Source organism: Mugil cephalus, chromosome 13, assembly GCF_022458985.1.
Source record: "Mugil cephalus isolate CIBA_MC_2020 chromosome 13, CIBA_Mcephalus_1.1, whole genome shotgun sequence".
Classification (NCBI taxonomy): domain Eukaryota; kingdom Metazoa; phylum Chordata; class Actinopteri; order Mugiliformes; family Mugilidae; genus Mugil; species Mugil cephalus.
This window is the reverse complement of record NC_061782.1, coordinates 9,386,763-9,402,921: the sequence shown is the minus strand read 5'-3', so window position 1 is coordinate 9,402,921 and position 16,159 is coordinate 9,386,763. Positions and strand designations below refer to the sequence as shown.

The 16,159-nt window shown below is 42.9% G+C and overlaps 1 protein-coding gene across 3 annotated transcripts in view; it reads right to left on the bottom strand.

Moving 5' to 3' along the window:
* Positions 1–16,159, bottom strand: part of macrod2 (mono-ADP ribosylhydrolase 2) — a 396,798-nt gene that overhangs the window by 232,188 nt on the left and 148,451 nt on the right. For all 3 annotated transcript variants that reach the window (XM_047602588.1, XM_047602589.1, XM_047602587.1), the window contains exon 5: positions 2,562–2,678. In XM_047602588.1, coding sequence (XP_047458544.1) covers positions 2,562–2,678 — 117 coding nt within the window. The remainder of the gene's footprint in view (positions 1–2,561; positions 2,679–16,159) is intronic.

Here is a 16,159-nt window from a genome sequence, read left to right as displayed (position 1 = left end):
TCCATTATATCATTAGCCTAACAGCATAATTGCCTAAGTCATATTTGAACGTTTTCGGAAAACAAGAAAAAACGCAATTTTAAGCAAAGCACATTGGTGTTTTTATTGATACTGGAACAGTAAGTCAAAAAATGCCATAGGCAATTATGCTATTAGGATAATGATATGTAGGAAATTTCAAGTGTCTATCAACCTCTCACCACCTAACAAGTAAACAAACTATTTTCACATTTAGGCAGCTGGGAAGGGGGGAAGTCTATTGTGAGGTGTGAAGCGTAGTACATGTGGTACCATAAAAAATGCAATTTTCAAAGCAGCAAACTTTGGTGGCAAGGAGAACGTATAATGTTTAAATGAGGATGCAAACATCAGGAGTCAAGAAGCGTTCTCATTACGTGTGCCTTCTTTACACAGTATATGTTAATGCAGACCACTTACGTACTATGGGAAACATACTCCAAATACAAACATTCAACATATAAACACACACACAGTAGGGATGCATGCAAAAATAATAATAAAAAACAAACAAACATATGTATTGCTTGCAGACAGAGCTGCAACATTTGCTGTTGCATGTGCTCCAACATTAGGGGCCACTGTGGAAAACAATGCCGTGTGCAGAGTGGGTGGATCGTCATCCTGCAGTTCTTTTCAATCCATTTCGCACATTTAGCTTCGAACACAGCACGGGGCCCTTTAACATAATATCAACGTTCAATTAGTCCGATATACAACGCGTTATCACGGCGAGCTTTCAACCTTTCTTGTGACGCCTACACGTGACATCCCGGAATTCAGGAAAATACAAAACTGTCTGTTGTCTTGTTTGTTTACTTTGCTCAGTCGCGAGTGGGTGGACAGACTATTATTTGAGATTTCAGAGACTGAACAGACAGTCGTTTGCAGCCACTGTAGCTTCATTACGAGCGTGTAGGTGGAACAAATAAGTCAGAGACATAAATTAATGTAAAAAAAAATTTAAAAAAAGAGCAAAACCCCAAACGGCGGACGGGCTTCAGGGAGCGAGTGAGCCGAGCGCTCGCGAAAAGAAAAGTCAAGCGGCTGTCAGTTTCCCAGAGCGGCGGAGAGACAACGCTGATGATGACAGTGATTAGAGCTGGAAGATGATACCGGCTGGGAGAGGAGATACCTCTAATATGAAATAACATCACCTTCAAAAAAAAAAAAAAAAAAAAGCAAACTAACTGTTCCTGGTAAAGAACTACACTATCTATAATGTGATATCAGCGCTGAGAAGGTGTTTTGCCCAGAGATAATTACAATAACAGGACCCAGTGGCACCCTGATTGCTCCCAGGTGACACCGCGGGTTATTAAATTGTCATGGTGCACCCTGTTTTGGAGCTGCAGACGCTTGAACCGGCTGCCCACAAGACTGACTCACAGTTTATCTGCTCCATTTGTTTGACATCTTTACGACATACCGTATTAACACAACCTAATTTCATCTGAGCCTCAATGTCTTCTCTTGGCTGTCTCACGGAAATCCTTCAGGGTTAGGTTAGGACTGCTGGGACGTTTGTCTCGACCGAATTACACCAAGTGACATTTCTTCCATCCTATCATGTTTTCCATTCCAAGTTTGCACGGAGAGAAGCTTCAGACGAAGTTTAAGAAGTGACGCGTTGCGTTAAGGACAACTGCCAAATACAAATTAGATTGTAAATACGTCGCGTGAAAGCCCCGAGACTGGAATTCCAGACGTTTTGTCCAAGATAGAGACAAAAACAAGGACAACACTGCAGTCCCACATCTGATCGTTTATCCCTCGACACTAAGAGTTATGTGATCCGTTAACAGAATAAATCAGGGATGAAAAATCAATCAAATTAAGCAACTAATAGCTCCCTTAATGTCTTTGTTTATGTGCAGATGACACTCCCATCCAGCCGTACAATAAGCACCAATCATATTAATTATCCTCCAAATAACAAATCCCTATTTATTACAAATGAGTTTCGAAAACTAATAAATTGTGATTAAAATGTTTGTTTGTTTATTTATTTATTTATTTATTTTGGACATCAAAAGCATCCCACTCAGTCTGTGGATCCGAGGCTAATGATCCCAGTCATTACACGCAGGTGGAAAAGTACATTTATACCTCATCTGTGTGGGCAGCGCGTAGATTTAGAGTTTCATTTGTAAACGTGGCCCCGTTCATCTAAACGGACACTTGACCTCAGTTCAAGATGCGACGCACGCGAATCACGGACCGCTCCGTCAAATCCGAGTGAGACTGCGCCAAAAGAAAACATTTAACACTCGTTAAGAGCGATTTTCCGCACGAGCGCGCTGACAGAACAATCCACCAGCTGCTTAAGGCGCCTATTTCATAAGAACAATATAGATTAATGCCGCACAGAATGATGTCTCAATCAAAGTGTTTACCACCGAAATGTTAACTGTGAGGTGACGCAGCTCTCTATGGCAGCAGTTTCGATTACAGCATTTCCCTGCAAGGCACGAGTGAGAGGCACAACAGAGAACAAGCTGAAAAAAAAAAATAAAAAAATTGTAATAATTAATGGTACTCACATCTTGCAGGGAGATCGTAGCCGCAGGTGATCTTGGCTTTTCCAGTTTCACAGCCGTTTAGTGAGTGACACTCATCGAACAGGCAGGACCCGGCCGCTTTGTGTATGCAACCGTCAACTGAAACACACACAGACACACACACAAACAAACACAGGTGAGGCCCGTCTCGGGAGAAACATGCGTAACCAGGCACGCGACACATCTCAGAGCAGCTGGGCTAATTACCGGTTTTTGCGTTTTATCGCGTGAAAGCAAACAACGAGCTGAAAATTACGTTTCGCGGGTTTGATTCTTTGAGTCTCGATTTCGAATTATCCCCCTATAGCGCGTGTATTTTCTGCTCCGTCTGGAGACCGGGTCTGCTTTAGTGTGCTGGGCCTGCTGCTGGTAAATATTGACAACCTTAGGAATGAAATTAGCTGGGTAGGATCTAATAACGCCTCCGCACACAGTGAAAATGAGACTGTTCTTCCTGTAATCCCTCTCCTCTGTCAACAGCAATATATAGTCAGATCGTTAACTGTATTTTCTGCCCCGTGGTGGGAATCCACCCCGGTTCTCTGCGGTGAGCCTGCTATGATGTGGATCTGTGTTCTGATTCTGTCACACTCTCCCTGTTGATGCGCGTGTCCTGGTTCTACGGAGACCCCGGGCCCCGGGCCCCGTGCCGCCGCCTCCCCCCAACCCCCAACCTCTAAGGTTTTAATTTTACCGGGTTAAGGCCACGATACACTTGATTGATGGCATGTCTTACACAAGAAGGCAGAGAGATAGAAATCCACATTATCCGTCTCTGAAAGCCTGACATCCCTCCAAGAGCATGTTATCAATCACACTGAAACATCATAAAGTCCTCCTCAAGTTGTCCTGCAAAAGTCCTCACAGGCCATTAGAGGATAACCGAGCGAGGAGGAGGAACAGTAGCAGTTGGACAAACAGAGAGCTTTTTGTTTTTATTAAGACTCCTCGAGTACCTTAACCTATCAAAGCTTAAACAGCTGAGAGGTAAAATAGTCTGCAGGACAGCCGGCGTTTACATATTCTTCTGATATTCTGATGAAAGAAAAATTGGACTCACTATCCTCCACCGTAATGTAATAATTATTCAGCCCGGAAAACTGTGAAAACAAGGCTAGAGATGAGTTACATACCAGCTTCAAAAAGTATTTTTGCTTCACATCATCATCACAGACCAAAAAAAAAAAAAGCCCTTTGATGAGGGATGGTCCCTATCTTTGAGCTCCTTTCAATCTCTCAGGGATGAGTCAACGACAACAGCTGGGTGGAAGATTTTCTTGCTCTATCAATCATCTTTAATGGAGTGAGGGACAGGCGGTTGACAGAGACGAATCCTGATGGCTTTTCAAAAAAGTAACACGAGTCTGACAGTGATGTGGATATGAGGACAGATCGCGGCGGTGACAATGGAAGCTACTTAACACGGGCTGGAGTGGATGTAGGCTTGGCGTTTCAATAGCAGCCAGCCGCGCTAACAAAACTGTCACCGGCCACGCTTATGCGCATCGCAGTTACCTCTTAACATCTCGTGCATGAATCGGCAAAATGCAGATGGCTGGATTGAAAACTCTAAAAAGCAGAGTTTATTTTTATTTTTTTAATTTGTGCAGCTGGTTAAATTATTTAAATGTGTTTTTTTCCTTTGCAGTGTGATATGGACCATAAGAAACAGCAGCATGGCATTAAGAGGGAATCTACATCAGGACTATGATGAATCAATGTAATAACACTGCAGTATACAGGAAGGTTTGTGCACTAAACTCAAGCAAGACCTTTGTTGAAGCATTGAAGAGCATCACTAAGTATAAAAAGCATGAAAACTTTATTATTTCATTTAACTGATCAAATATTTTCAAAATTCTACTGTTCTCTGACTCATTGGCTTGTGAACTACACTAGTGATAAATGTGCACTAATGACAGTTTAGCATTCTGTATGTTTATGCCTTTGACTGGCACTGTAACCAAACGATAGATCTTTTTCATTTTGGACCCATTTTCTAACTACTGTTAGTCATTCAATTTGTAAGATACACAAAATTGCCCATTATATAAACAAATATCTAAGCTGTAGCTTTTATACTTTTTGAGCTATAGCGCTTTTGAGCAGATGACCATAGCTCAAAAATATACATCATACAGCTTCAGTATTTATATTGTTTGAAACTGTACAATCGTGTGAACATGTTAATAATTATATGTCTAATAACCCAGTTTAGAGTGCACACTATTAATCGCGATTAAAAATGAACGATATTTTATCGCGATTAATGGTATTTCTTCAAGTCAAAGGGTTAATATAAAAAATACCTGACTACTAAAAAAAACATGCTAGGGAGACGATTCAAGAGCAGGAAAATATCCTCGTGTTTCCCTATAGCAGGTTCAAGGTAAAATATGATATATTTTTCTGGTCATATAGCGCCCGCCAGCCAGGGTAGGAAGATATAATACTGGCCTCCTCTAGTTTACCGCGTTCCCGCAGGAGTCCATTCTCCACAGACACTTCTTCTCATCACTGCAGAGCGTGGTTGATCTCTTACCTATAAGCACCTCAGGAACCCGGTGAGCAAAGTGGGGGCACACGAGGTTCTGTGTTTCATCTCAGTTCTTCTGAGAAGAATGAGATTGTAGATAATAGTTCCAACTTCCACTTTAGGGCTCCTCCTGTTGCATAAGCTACTTTTTTCTGATGCCACCTGAGTGTTGTCACCGCGCATCTATTGCCGGCGAGCCCCTAAAAGCCTGGAAATTCTCTCTGCCTGGGAACAGAGACGGAAATGCTGAAGAGATCTGGCTGATGGCCAGAATCTTGGATGGTAAAGCTGCAGATTTAATTTATCTGCTTTTCTTAGACCACTTCACAGAATGGGTGGAATATAGAAGACACATGGCGGGTGGCGTGTGTGTATTTGTGCATGTGTGCCTGAGGAAGACACAAAGTGCGGTACGCAAGCACGGAAACAAAGGGAGGCGTTTAAAAATGCACTTTGTAATTTTGAACTCCGGAGCAGGTTGTGAATTCATCCTGAGCGTGAATATGTGCATCCAAGTATTTAGGCAACTAAAAGCAGATCTGATCAGCTCCCATAAGTGGAGATACGACCCACATGCAATTTAGCTATCAATTTATTTTCTCATTTAAGGGAGATCTCAGCATTATTCCCTCTAGATTTCTACATTATAGATGCCTGCAACAGCACAAAAGCCGCCTCAGATTCCCATTAACTAAGAATGGCATAGACATTCTCTTCAAGAAGGAGGAAAGTCGCAGTTCGCTCTCTGTTATTTAACTTTAAACAATTTAGTGAATTTTAACTTATTTTTGATTGTCTGCACGTTGCAGCTGCAGAGGCCAGGAGAAAGTCAGTTTCATGAGCCTAACAAGGCTTTATCATCACCCAAAGCCCCATGTGTTAAGAGCAGTCTCAGAATGATTCTGAATGCCATTATGGCTGTGTCCCTACTTCATTCTCCTTAGATGCACTAATCATATTCAAATGCGAACAAAAAATATCACATCCTCCAGACGATGCACCTGCACTGAAAGGCGTTCAAAGCGACCCCTCTCACTATCTTGCCACAGCTTTCAGGATGAATCACATGTCAGGCAGAAGCTCTGAGGGCGAACATGTGCTCGTCTACGAGATGCACAATCGGTGCCGAGAAGCGCTATATTTCAACCACGGTTAAGACTTCTTTATTGAGGACATTCCATTTAACAGGCTTAATATTCAGACGGCGGCATCTGCTTCTGTCAACCCCGCGACTGGGCTTCTTCAGCCTCTGCTGAAAAATATAACAGTTAATACCTCATCTATCTCCTCTCGCAGCCTGCCACTGCTTAAGGCTGGGCCTGTGCGGGACAAAACATTTATTCATCTTCCCTGAGTGCCTTGCTCAGAGAAAGCTTCCCAGAGCAGCCACTCCAGCAAGTCCACACAACTAATGAAGATAACTTTGAGGGGTGGCTGGACGGCGTCCCTCTGAACTCATAATGGGAACAAGGAGACATAGGGGGAGACATATTGAGAGAGACAAAGGAGACGAGCGTGTGTGCGTGTGAGCGTGTGTGTGTCAGTCTAGAGCAGTTTGAATTAGTTACTCAGCTGTAACCTTGGCTCCTGCCATTGTTGAAGACACCTCTGTCTCGTCCTCTCAAGGCTCCGTTCCCACATGCATTAAGGGACTCAGCAAAGCTCTGCTTACTCTCCCCGGGCTTCTCCCAGGCAGCCCGAAAACCAAGGGCTTTCAATCGCTCCCTCAGACACAATGAATACCTGCTCTGCTCTCATTACAATACCCTGCTTTTCAGAAATAGTGTCAGCAGCAATTTTCTCTCCTAATTATTTTCCACTCCTCTGAGGGTTAGGTTCAGGACTGGAGCCAGAGGAGGCAGCGCAGGGTGGGCAGGAGGGAGGGTAGGGAGGGAGGGGAGGGAGGGGGGTTGAGCTGGATTCTACCTGGCAGTGTATGGAGAAGTCTGAATATCAGTCCGTAATCTAACAGAGGGGGAATAGTCATTTAAATAAAGGTGGACCTAAAGTTGAAGCGGCTGTGCGGGGAGACAGCAACCTTTTGTGTGGTTCTGGTCGGGGGATAGGAACCAAAACTTTTTTTTCAATACCCTCTCACCGTGAGAGCTGCTGTCTGCACACAAACATATTCCTGAGACTATTGGGCCATATATTGCCTCTCACCTATTTTTTTTTTTTTTTTTGTAGTATCCATGGCAACAACATATTTCCTCTTTGCACGCAGTACTTTCAGAGCTGTACCCTGATCAAAGCCCTTCCACAATTCCACCTCTGTGATTTACGACACTATTTTCTACTCAACTAATTTCACTGAAGGAGATAATGACATGGATTAGTTGCTAATCAAGTGCCAATCAGAGATCTGGCTGAACTAAATGTCAGGTGGAATATGTTCAAGCTATTGTAGTTACTCCCTCGTGATGCTGGATTATGTGTCCTAATCACGGCAATTTCGGATGCAACAGGAGCCAGGGCTCAGTCTGCACTGTAACCAAGTTCCCAGGAAAGGGATAATAATCTCCATTTTACCTGTAATACCCAGGTAAACAGGGGATTTGGGCTAATGGTGTGCCAGGCAGATAGTCACAGATGTTACTCTCCGACGTGATATAAAATACCTCAGGCTTACAGGACTTGCAATTCCCCTGACAATGCAATGCAAGTAGGAACCAGAGTGAATGACACAACACTCCCAGGTTCTTACAGGGCAGTGGAACCCTACGAATTATTGCCACTGCTCAGCTTAAGCTGAAGAACATTACAGGGCTGGAAGCAGTTTCTGGGAAACAGAGGTTATGCATGTAATAGTTTAAAATAATATGTTACCGTTTCAACCTAAGCTTTTATGCCAGAGGAGTTTGAGTCTTCATACATTTGGACCTGAGTGCACATACGGTGGACAGGGCTGATTTAGAGCATTAAGGGCCATTTGAGGCACTGCAGAACACAGACACTGTAATTTAAGCGCATAGCTGAGGCTACGCTGATATCATACTTGATGCTACCTGAATGCTAGTTGGCCCCGATCTTTTTTGTTAGTGAGGTTCCTTTTTGTTTCTACTTCTTGCTTCACTTTCAATAATAGCGACTGAAACTTTTTCATTGATTTTTTTTGAATTTCGTTGATTCAAATTAGAAAATTGTGGAGAAACACTCTACTATCAGAACAATATAGCACCTCAAAAGCAACTGTGATTAGGTGTTTTTCTCACGTAGCATTTTCAAAGACAAACACAGTTATGTTCCCTGAACAGATCAGGCTGCAACTTCAAAGTTTGGAAAAACTGCAGTTCTTGAAGAGGCCACTTGAGGCTGGCTCCAGTCAACTTAACATCAGAAATGAACACATTTACAACTTCACAAAAAAGTAGGATTTAGTCTCTATAGCTGGTTTTCCCAACCATGTCCATGGAACAGGCCGACATTGTGGAGTAACCTGCTCTTTTACAATGTTGCTGTTAACATCGCCAGCACCAGCTTTAATAGAGATGGTCAAAACAGAACTGTCAATATCCACAGCACCTTCCCACCTTCTGCTGACAATGTAGTAATTACATCCCGTATTACTCTGGATTCATTTTAATATACCATAACACAGATGCACATGTTAGTTGAAAAGAACAAAATTGCAGTGAAGCTGCTTAAACTAGTCTTTCCATGACCGTACTCATAATACTCAAAGCTGCATTAGGAGCTAAATGTGGATTTGAATCTGTAGTTGGGCGTACAAGGTCAAAACAATCTTCCTGCTGTCCTTCCAGGGCCACGAAGGAACGCCAGGTTTGGTTACCGGAGCTCGTGTGACGCTGTCATTCGAAATCTGCAGTCAAACAGCTGCGGACGACTCGGTGCCAAACCCCAGCCGTGCCGAACTCCCTGGGACACGGTGACAGGAGCAGTCCTCACATTTAAAGATGTTGTTTTAACTGCTCCGTCTGAGGTGGCGGAGTCGCTCTGTCCTTAACTCACTGAAATACACCGTCTGCATTCTTTGCACAGTAGGGGTGCTGCTTATTCTCCAGTTCAGGCAGGTTGGCAACACTCTGTCTGGGTAGTTAAAATGTAATGAGTCTCCTGTACTGTATATAATAACTCATTTTCAATCTAAAATTCAGCTCTAAATTAAGTCCACACACTGACTCTGTACAGACACAATATGACTTTAAACTCTGCAGAGATTGCAGTAGAGGTATAACCAAAAAAGCGTATCACAATATTTTTCAAGATTCTGACGGTATCACGGTATATGACTCTATTTTTCTCATGCATAATCATGTGTTCACAACATTTTCTACTGCAATAGATTGACTAAGGACTATTTCACTGTCATTATGAGTAAATACTGTAGGTTTGCATTGTCGTTAGCACTGCCTGCTGATGTGGAAATCCGGGGACATTTACAGCCCGGACATAAAATAAATAAATAAATAATAATAAACTTTATCAAAATGAATTGAAGAAACTGGGATTCAATTATATTGCAATTATTTTTTTAACATATTTAAACTGCTATGTCTGTAATAGCAATAGAGCGCGACCGGCTACTGTAATAATTGTAGTCTGTGCGCAACACTGTTTCTTATATGTTCGGGGACAGCTTTAATCGGGGAACCAACCTTTAAATCTTCACCACCCTGGCACTGACACAGTGGCACGATGCAAGTTTAGAAGTGCTACATTGAAAATCGTCCGGTCAGAAACAGTGTCTCGCGGCGCATAGCACCGAACGCTTTGTTATCAAGTACACTGGTATATGCCGATATATTAAAAATTCATGTAATAACGGACAAAAAATAGTGGTATTCGGTATGAACTGAAATGAGAAACTGAGAGTGAGATATTATGATTTGGATTTCTTCACAGCACAGGTAAACTGTGCGCACCCAACTAAGCTGAGCTGCTGCTATAGTGAAACGATGGGCTCAATATCTGCAGCCATAGAGGAGGCCGCGGCCATAGGGCGTCAGCATTCCATCAAGGCACCATCTCCCAAGATGCCATTCCGAGTCGTTGGGAATCACGGTCGGCATCTCTTATCGCAAATTGTGATTATGCAGCCGCTTACAGAATGGAATCCAGCATGATGGAAATCACCTTGTGTCTCTCCATCTACTGCCTCACACCACTCTTTCTTTTTCTGGGTGTGAGGTGCACTAATAATCACAGGTAAACACAGACCTCCTTTTACAGCTTCCTCTCCCTCCTTCAATATCACACTCATTTTTCACCTTTGACTTCTCATCCACTCTCTTATTACAAACAAGCGCTCTGTCAGTGTGGCTATTATCGTCTTGTCTCCTAGGTTAGATTACCTTCGGCACTCAAGCTTTACTATTACCGGAAGGAGAGGGACTGGAGGAGAGTGTCAGCATGACATGCTTGTGATGTGTCGGTGTGTAACCTCAGTGCTGAATACACATTGCAGTACACCCCAGTTTAAATAAAGGAAAAATGTATTAATGATTTTGGTGTCACATTTGTCTAAAGTTTAAATGCTTATGCTATCAAACACATTTCAGTTGGTTCTTTGGGTTTCTCGAATCAAAAAATTGGCGAATCAAAGAATTAACATGAACGACGTTGATTCAGGCATCTCATAGCTGTCACAGCGACGGTTTAACAGAGTCGTGCAGCTCTGCTACAAAGGCAGCCAACATGTAAAACCCCACCAGCATCTCTTTTCCATAACTCAATCCCAATCTCAGTGGTAAACAAATCAGCTCCAAGAGAAGATAAAATCAATTTTAAAACCTTCACTGCTGACCAGTATCCAAGGACTAGATCAGGAATCAAATACATATGTGAATTATTCAACACTTCATGAAAACTTCCCACTAAAACACATCATCGAGGCCTGTTTTTAGAATTATATTAAGGACACAAAGCCGTATCAGTTACTTAACACGCGGCCAGCCCTTCTCAGTTGAAGCTCTATCTGGAATCAATAGAACACACACACACATTTTCCTCCAGACATAATTAAATGTCGCCTCCTGAAGAAATTGCCCTCTTTGAGAAGTTAGGCTAATAAGGGACACAGTAATGTTGAGAAAACACGGCTAGAAAACACAGCCCCTGAGCAGATCCCGGCCAATTTCATCATAAATTACTTCCCTGCACAAAGTTCATCTTTTGAGCTACCCAGGAGAGCCTGCTGCATGATGGTAAAGGATGGCTTTTCTAAGAACAACCTGGCTAGAGGTGAGAGTTGGAACAGAAGCACTTTGTTCAATGCATACGTTGTTCCGAGAAGCAACAACGGCAGACAGGACTAGACAAATGCATGTAATTATTGAACAATCTGAATAGCAAGCTTTAAGGCTGGCAAGGGGAGAAAACAAGCATTGCTGCTGTTTCAGCCTCTTGGATCTCTAGGCCAAACTCTCTGGCAAGTCCGTAATTGCAGAAATGAAGAAAGATGGAGGCGCACAATAAAAGGCCACTGCTTTGAATTAAAATGCATGAACAGCTGTTGCTATTATGCATGGTTCTTTGGGTTTGCTGGTGTAAGGCGCCTCTTTAGCAAAGCCTACAGCCGTCTACAATACATTAACATTTGTAATGTAGCACGTGAAGCATGATAAAACCACAGAGAGTTGTGGTATGAAAAGGTCATCGTAGGTTTGTGTTCCTTCATCATTGACTTGACTGCTGTGAAAATACAGGGTGGGGATGTTAGAATTCTACTTCAAATTCGGATGAAGGGCTATGACAATAGCATTTTTTATTAGGAATGGAAATTAGTTTATTTTTTGCTTTCAGTGTGTTTTGCTCTTGACTTTTCAACACGGCAAATTAGTCTGAAGTGCCTTCACTGCATTAATATCCAAAATAATAAACTCTCCTCATTCTCAGTTCGCCCACTTATCCTAAACAGGTGATTTTTTTAGTTTATTTAACTTTTCTTTAACCAGGAAGTCCCATTGAGATTAGAAATCTCTTTTACAAGCGAGACCTCGGCAAGATAGCAGATGTGTAACATCATGTAAATCTGAACCATTATTATTATTATGATATCTGTTTCATAAATTGCTAAAGATATAATTATGTTTCCTGATGTCACATAAGAGTGGGGTTGCATCCGTCTTGCATTTTCAATCCATTTATTAAAAAGAAAACCGGTAACGCACATATGTGACTAGGTTTAGTAAAGTTAAGCTTGCAAGGCCTCAAAATATTCTGGCAACAAGAGCTGTGGGATATGGAGGCATTCAGTGGGAGCTTCACCATCTCCCATCTCCCAAGAACCTCAGCCAATGGCATGGCCACGACGCCATATGCTCACTCTGTCCGACTCCAGCAACGCTGAAACACATTGTAGTGGGCTGCAAGACCAGCCTCATCCAAGGCCATCACATCTGGTGGCACATCCAGGTGCTAAGGTGTTTTGCAGCAGTGAACAGTCAAAGTCCTTCCACCCACGTCATCCCGTTGGCAAGCAACAACATTTGTCCAGGAGGGCGCGGTTCAAGCCTGTCTCACCACCTGAAGACCAGATGTTGGGCAGTGGGGCGGAGCACGTGCTTGGAAGTTGCTCGAGTTGGACTAAAATCTCTGCTTCCCAGCTGAGATCGCGCACACCAACTTGCAACCAGACCTTCTGTTATGGTCATCTTTCATAGAGCTCAGTGCCCTGGGAGAGCTCAGTAGGCAAGGCCTACGAGCACGAGAAGCTGAGGTACATGGAGGAACAAGGCTGGAAGTGAGGGTTGGACCAGCGGAAGCAGGCTGCAGAGGGTTTGTAGCCACCTCAGTATCTAGGTTACTCTGGGAGATGGGAGTGTGAGGGATAGCCCACCGGCAGGCAGTCAAGGACCTCTGCAGTCCTGCTGAAAAGGGGAGTCAGTGGCTGTAGAAGAGGAGAAAGGACTACAAATGGGCCTTCAAGTGAGGTGACGGCATCTAGGGGATGAGCCTGGGGCGCTGGGATTCACTGATGAACCCTCTGGAGGTGTCGTGGGCCTATCAGCGAAACACCCAAGAAGGAGGACGCCCACTTGATAACGCAAAGGATGCTGTCACTCACTTGACATCCCAGAGTCTTAGTGGTGTATGCAATAATGGACATTAACATCTAGTCCTATGCATCAGATCTGCCAATTAAATTTAGTGTGACAAATAAAATAAAATGCAATGGAGAAAGACTTATATTGGAGTTAAACTTCCACCGATGCTGCTTCTGTAACGGTTTAATAGCGTCTGGAGGGAAAATTAGCACCGCAAGCTATTTTGCATAATAAATGTGCATTAGGGGTTGGAAACATCAGTTGACTTTTTGTGTGTGGTTAAGATTTCTGCAATATCAGGGAGGAAATCTGGAGATCTTCTGCTATCTACTGGAGTGTATTTTTATTTTTTTTTTAGCTCTGTTAGTCTTAGAAGCTGCTGCTTCAAACCGTGTCAGCACGCACCTGTTGTATGACTGCATAATGGGTCAGTCGGTCCACTCATGGAATTCCTAAACTGACGAGATACCTGCAGCTTAAGGAGTTTATTGTGACAAGATACAGAAAAGTTCAGGAAACATTCACTACCTGTCGGTAACGTCAGAGCAAGATTAATTGGAGATGTGCATTATGATATACTGCTTCTGCCAACTGCTTGAAAAGCAACAGCGAGGGTATTAATCTTAACAATGACAGGCACGCACATTATGAGGCAAAAACACACTTTAAAGTAATGAAAGCAACACTAAAAAGAACAAAATTAGACATACTGCTCATGGTCATGAACTAAAACAAGATATAGAGGGCTCCATATACAGAATGGATTTCCTGCCTGTTTTATAATCCATCGTGGAAGGAAGCTGGATGTGAAGATGTGCAAAAAGTTAAATGAATGTTTTTATTTCATAAACAACACTGTGATATCTGACTGAGAGAATTAAGGTTAAGACTAAAAATCAATACAATCATAACATAAGCGTTTTATTTTTCTTTTAAAGTAGATCTCCTGCTGATTAAATCCATTTTCCATTACGGCAAAATGGTAAACAAGACGATTAACAAGGGTCAAAAAGTGATCAAATTCAAGGAAACTGCTGCTGGGTGCAAATAATTATTTGTCTTTTCGTAATCCTCAAAGTGAAGGTATTTTAAAAGGGGATTGTGTGACTTTCTCTGAGTTATATCTTGACTATGGATGTATGAAAGTCTGAAATTACTATATTACAAATGTATTAAGTTCTCAAGTGTAATTCAACAATTAGACTAATTGCTTTACTATGAAAAACATAATTATAGAAATTCCCTTCATTGAAGCCTACAATTCAGGGCAATCATAGCGCTTGTCAAAAAGACCCCCGGTGTGCCTGGCTGCTTTAAAATCATTACCCTTCTGTAAGTCAAAGTAAGCAAACAAAGAGAAACAGGCCGCCAGGGTCACAGCTTGTGATAGCCAGCGTGGATTCCTGTCCGGTGATTTATCTGACGGGGGCCTGACAACTTTCTTGCAGAGTCCCAAAGTGTGCTATCTATTAATTGAGCCTGTGTCAGCTGTGGGGAGATTAAGCGTCCGCAGCTGCCCGCTCAAACGTCTTCCCCAGGCCCAGCTGTGAGACACAAATCAAAGGCCCCCTGCACTGAGACGAACCGGCAAAAGACAGAGCCACCTCCATGCAAACACAGAGCTCAGCACTAATGTCCTGCCATGATTAATAGTTTGGTAAATACCTAGACTATAATGCCAGATAGGGACCAAAACTTAATACATCTAAACTCTAAACTGGCTGTTTGGATGAATTCTAGTGGGCTGGGTGATATAAAAGAGTATTTGTACTGCTTCGTACCGCAGTGGAACAACTCTTTCTTTCCCTGTGGGTCAAATAGTACATCAGTGGTTGCAGCACCATTCATTGCATTGACTTATAAACATGCCTATGATTTGCCTCTTGACTCCATGTCCTTCATAAACGACCTGACTGTGCTTTTCTCCCCAGGCTCCAATCCCACTAAAAAGCCTCCAGCAGACCGTTCGCTCTCAGCTCCCCACATCCTGAGTCGAGGCACGCCAAACTAACATTGCCTCTACTTGTAAAAAGCCCTGTGTGGTCTTAGTGCTTACCTTGTGGCCATGGCCCCGGCTCTATCATGTGAGAGTCTGCTGTAGAGCCAAGGATTAACAAAAAATTGGGGCTTTTATAATTATACCGTCATGATTCCAGGCCTTTCCTGCTGGTCGTTTTAATTAAGTAGATAATTTTCCTCTGGGGAAGAGCGGCTTTAACATACTTACCGGCTATCTGGAAAGTGGCCTTTTTGTCGGAACTGTAGCGAAAATATTCTTTATCAAAACTATTGTTTGTTGAAAAAAAAAAATAAATAAATGGCAGCATTGCATGGGTGAGAAATCGATCGGTGGGAGTATGTTAATGAGACTGCCGGAGCATTTTTCTTTGTCTCCCCCCCACCCACCACCCTCCACCCTCCCACCACCGCAGTGACGACTGTGAAAGCCGTCCCGTCTCTGAAGGGTGGAGATGAATCTTGGTGGATAATAGGGTCTTCTGTCACTCATGCCTTTGTGAGTGACAGTGACAAGCCTAATAATGAGAGCGACGCCTGGTCACCCTTCCGTTCAACCATTTCGCAGACGAGACCCATCCGTCGCCATCCGGTGGGCAGACACGCGCCCGCGCAGCACCCACCTTGCTCCGGAGGAGGTTTTGTAATTCAAACGGAACGCTGTAATGGCCTCTACGGCGACAGCATTCAGAGAAGCTGCTTGTTCGCAGCTTGGCTTCCTGCCCATTAATTTCAAAGCCCTTATAAACAACAAACGAATTTTATTGTGAACACCCGGAAGAACAGACGTAGCGGCGAATATGGTAATTTCTGGATTTTTATGTATTTTTCTGGCCAAAGGTTTTGTAAACAAAAAAAGAAAAAAAAAAAGAAAAGAAAGCATACCTAGGATATTTACTTAGTATCAACTAAGAATAAATGAAGCTAAAGTCTCAAGATTTTAAGGTTTTGGGGACTGGAGACTTTTCATTTACTTATCATATTTCTGTATCAGAGATGGATATTGAGGCTATGATGGAAGC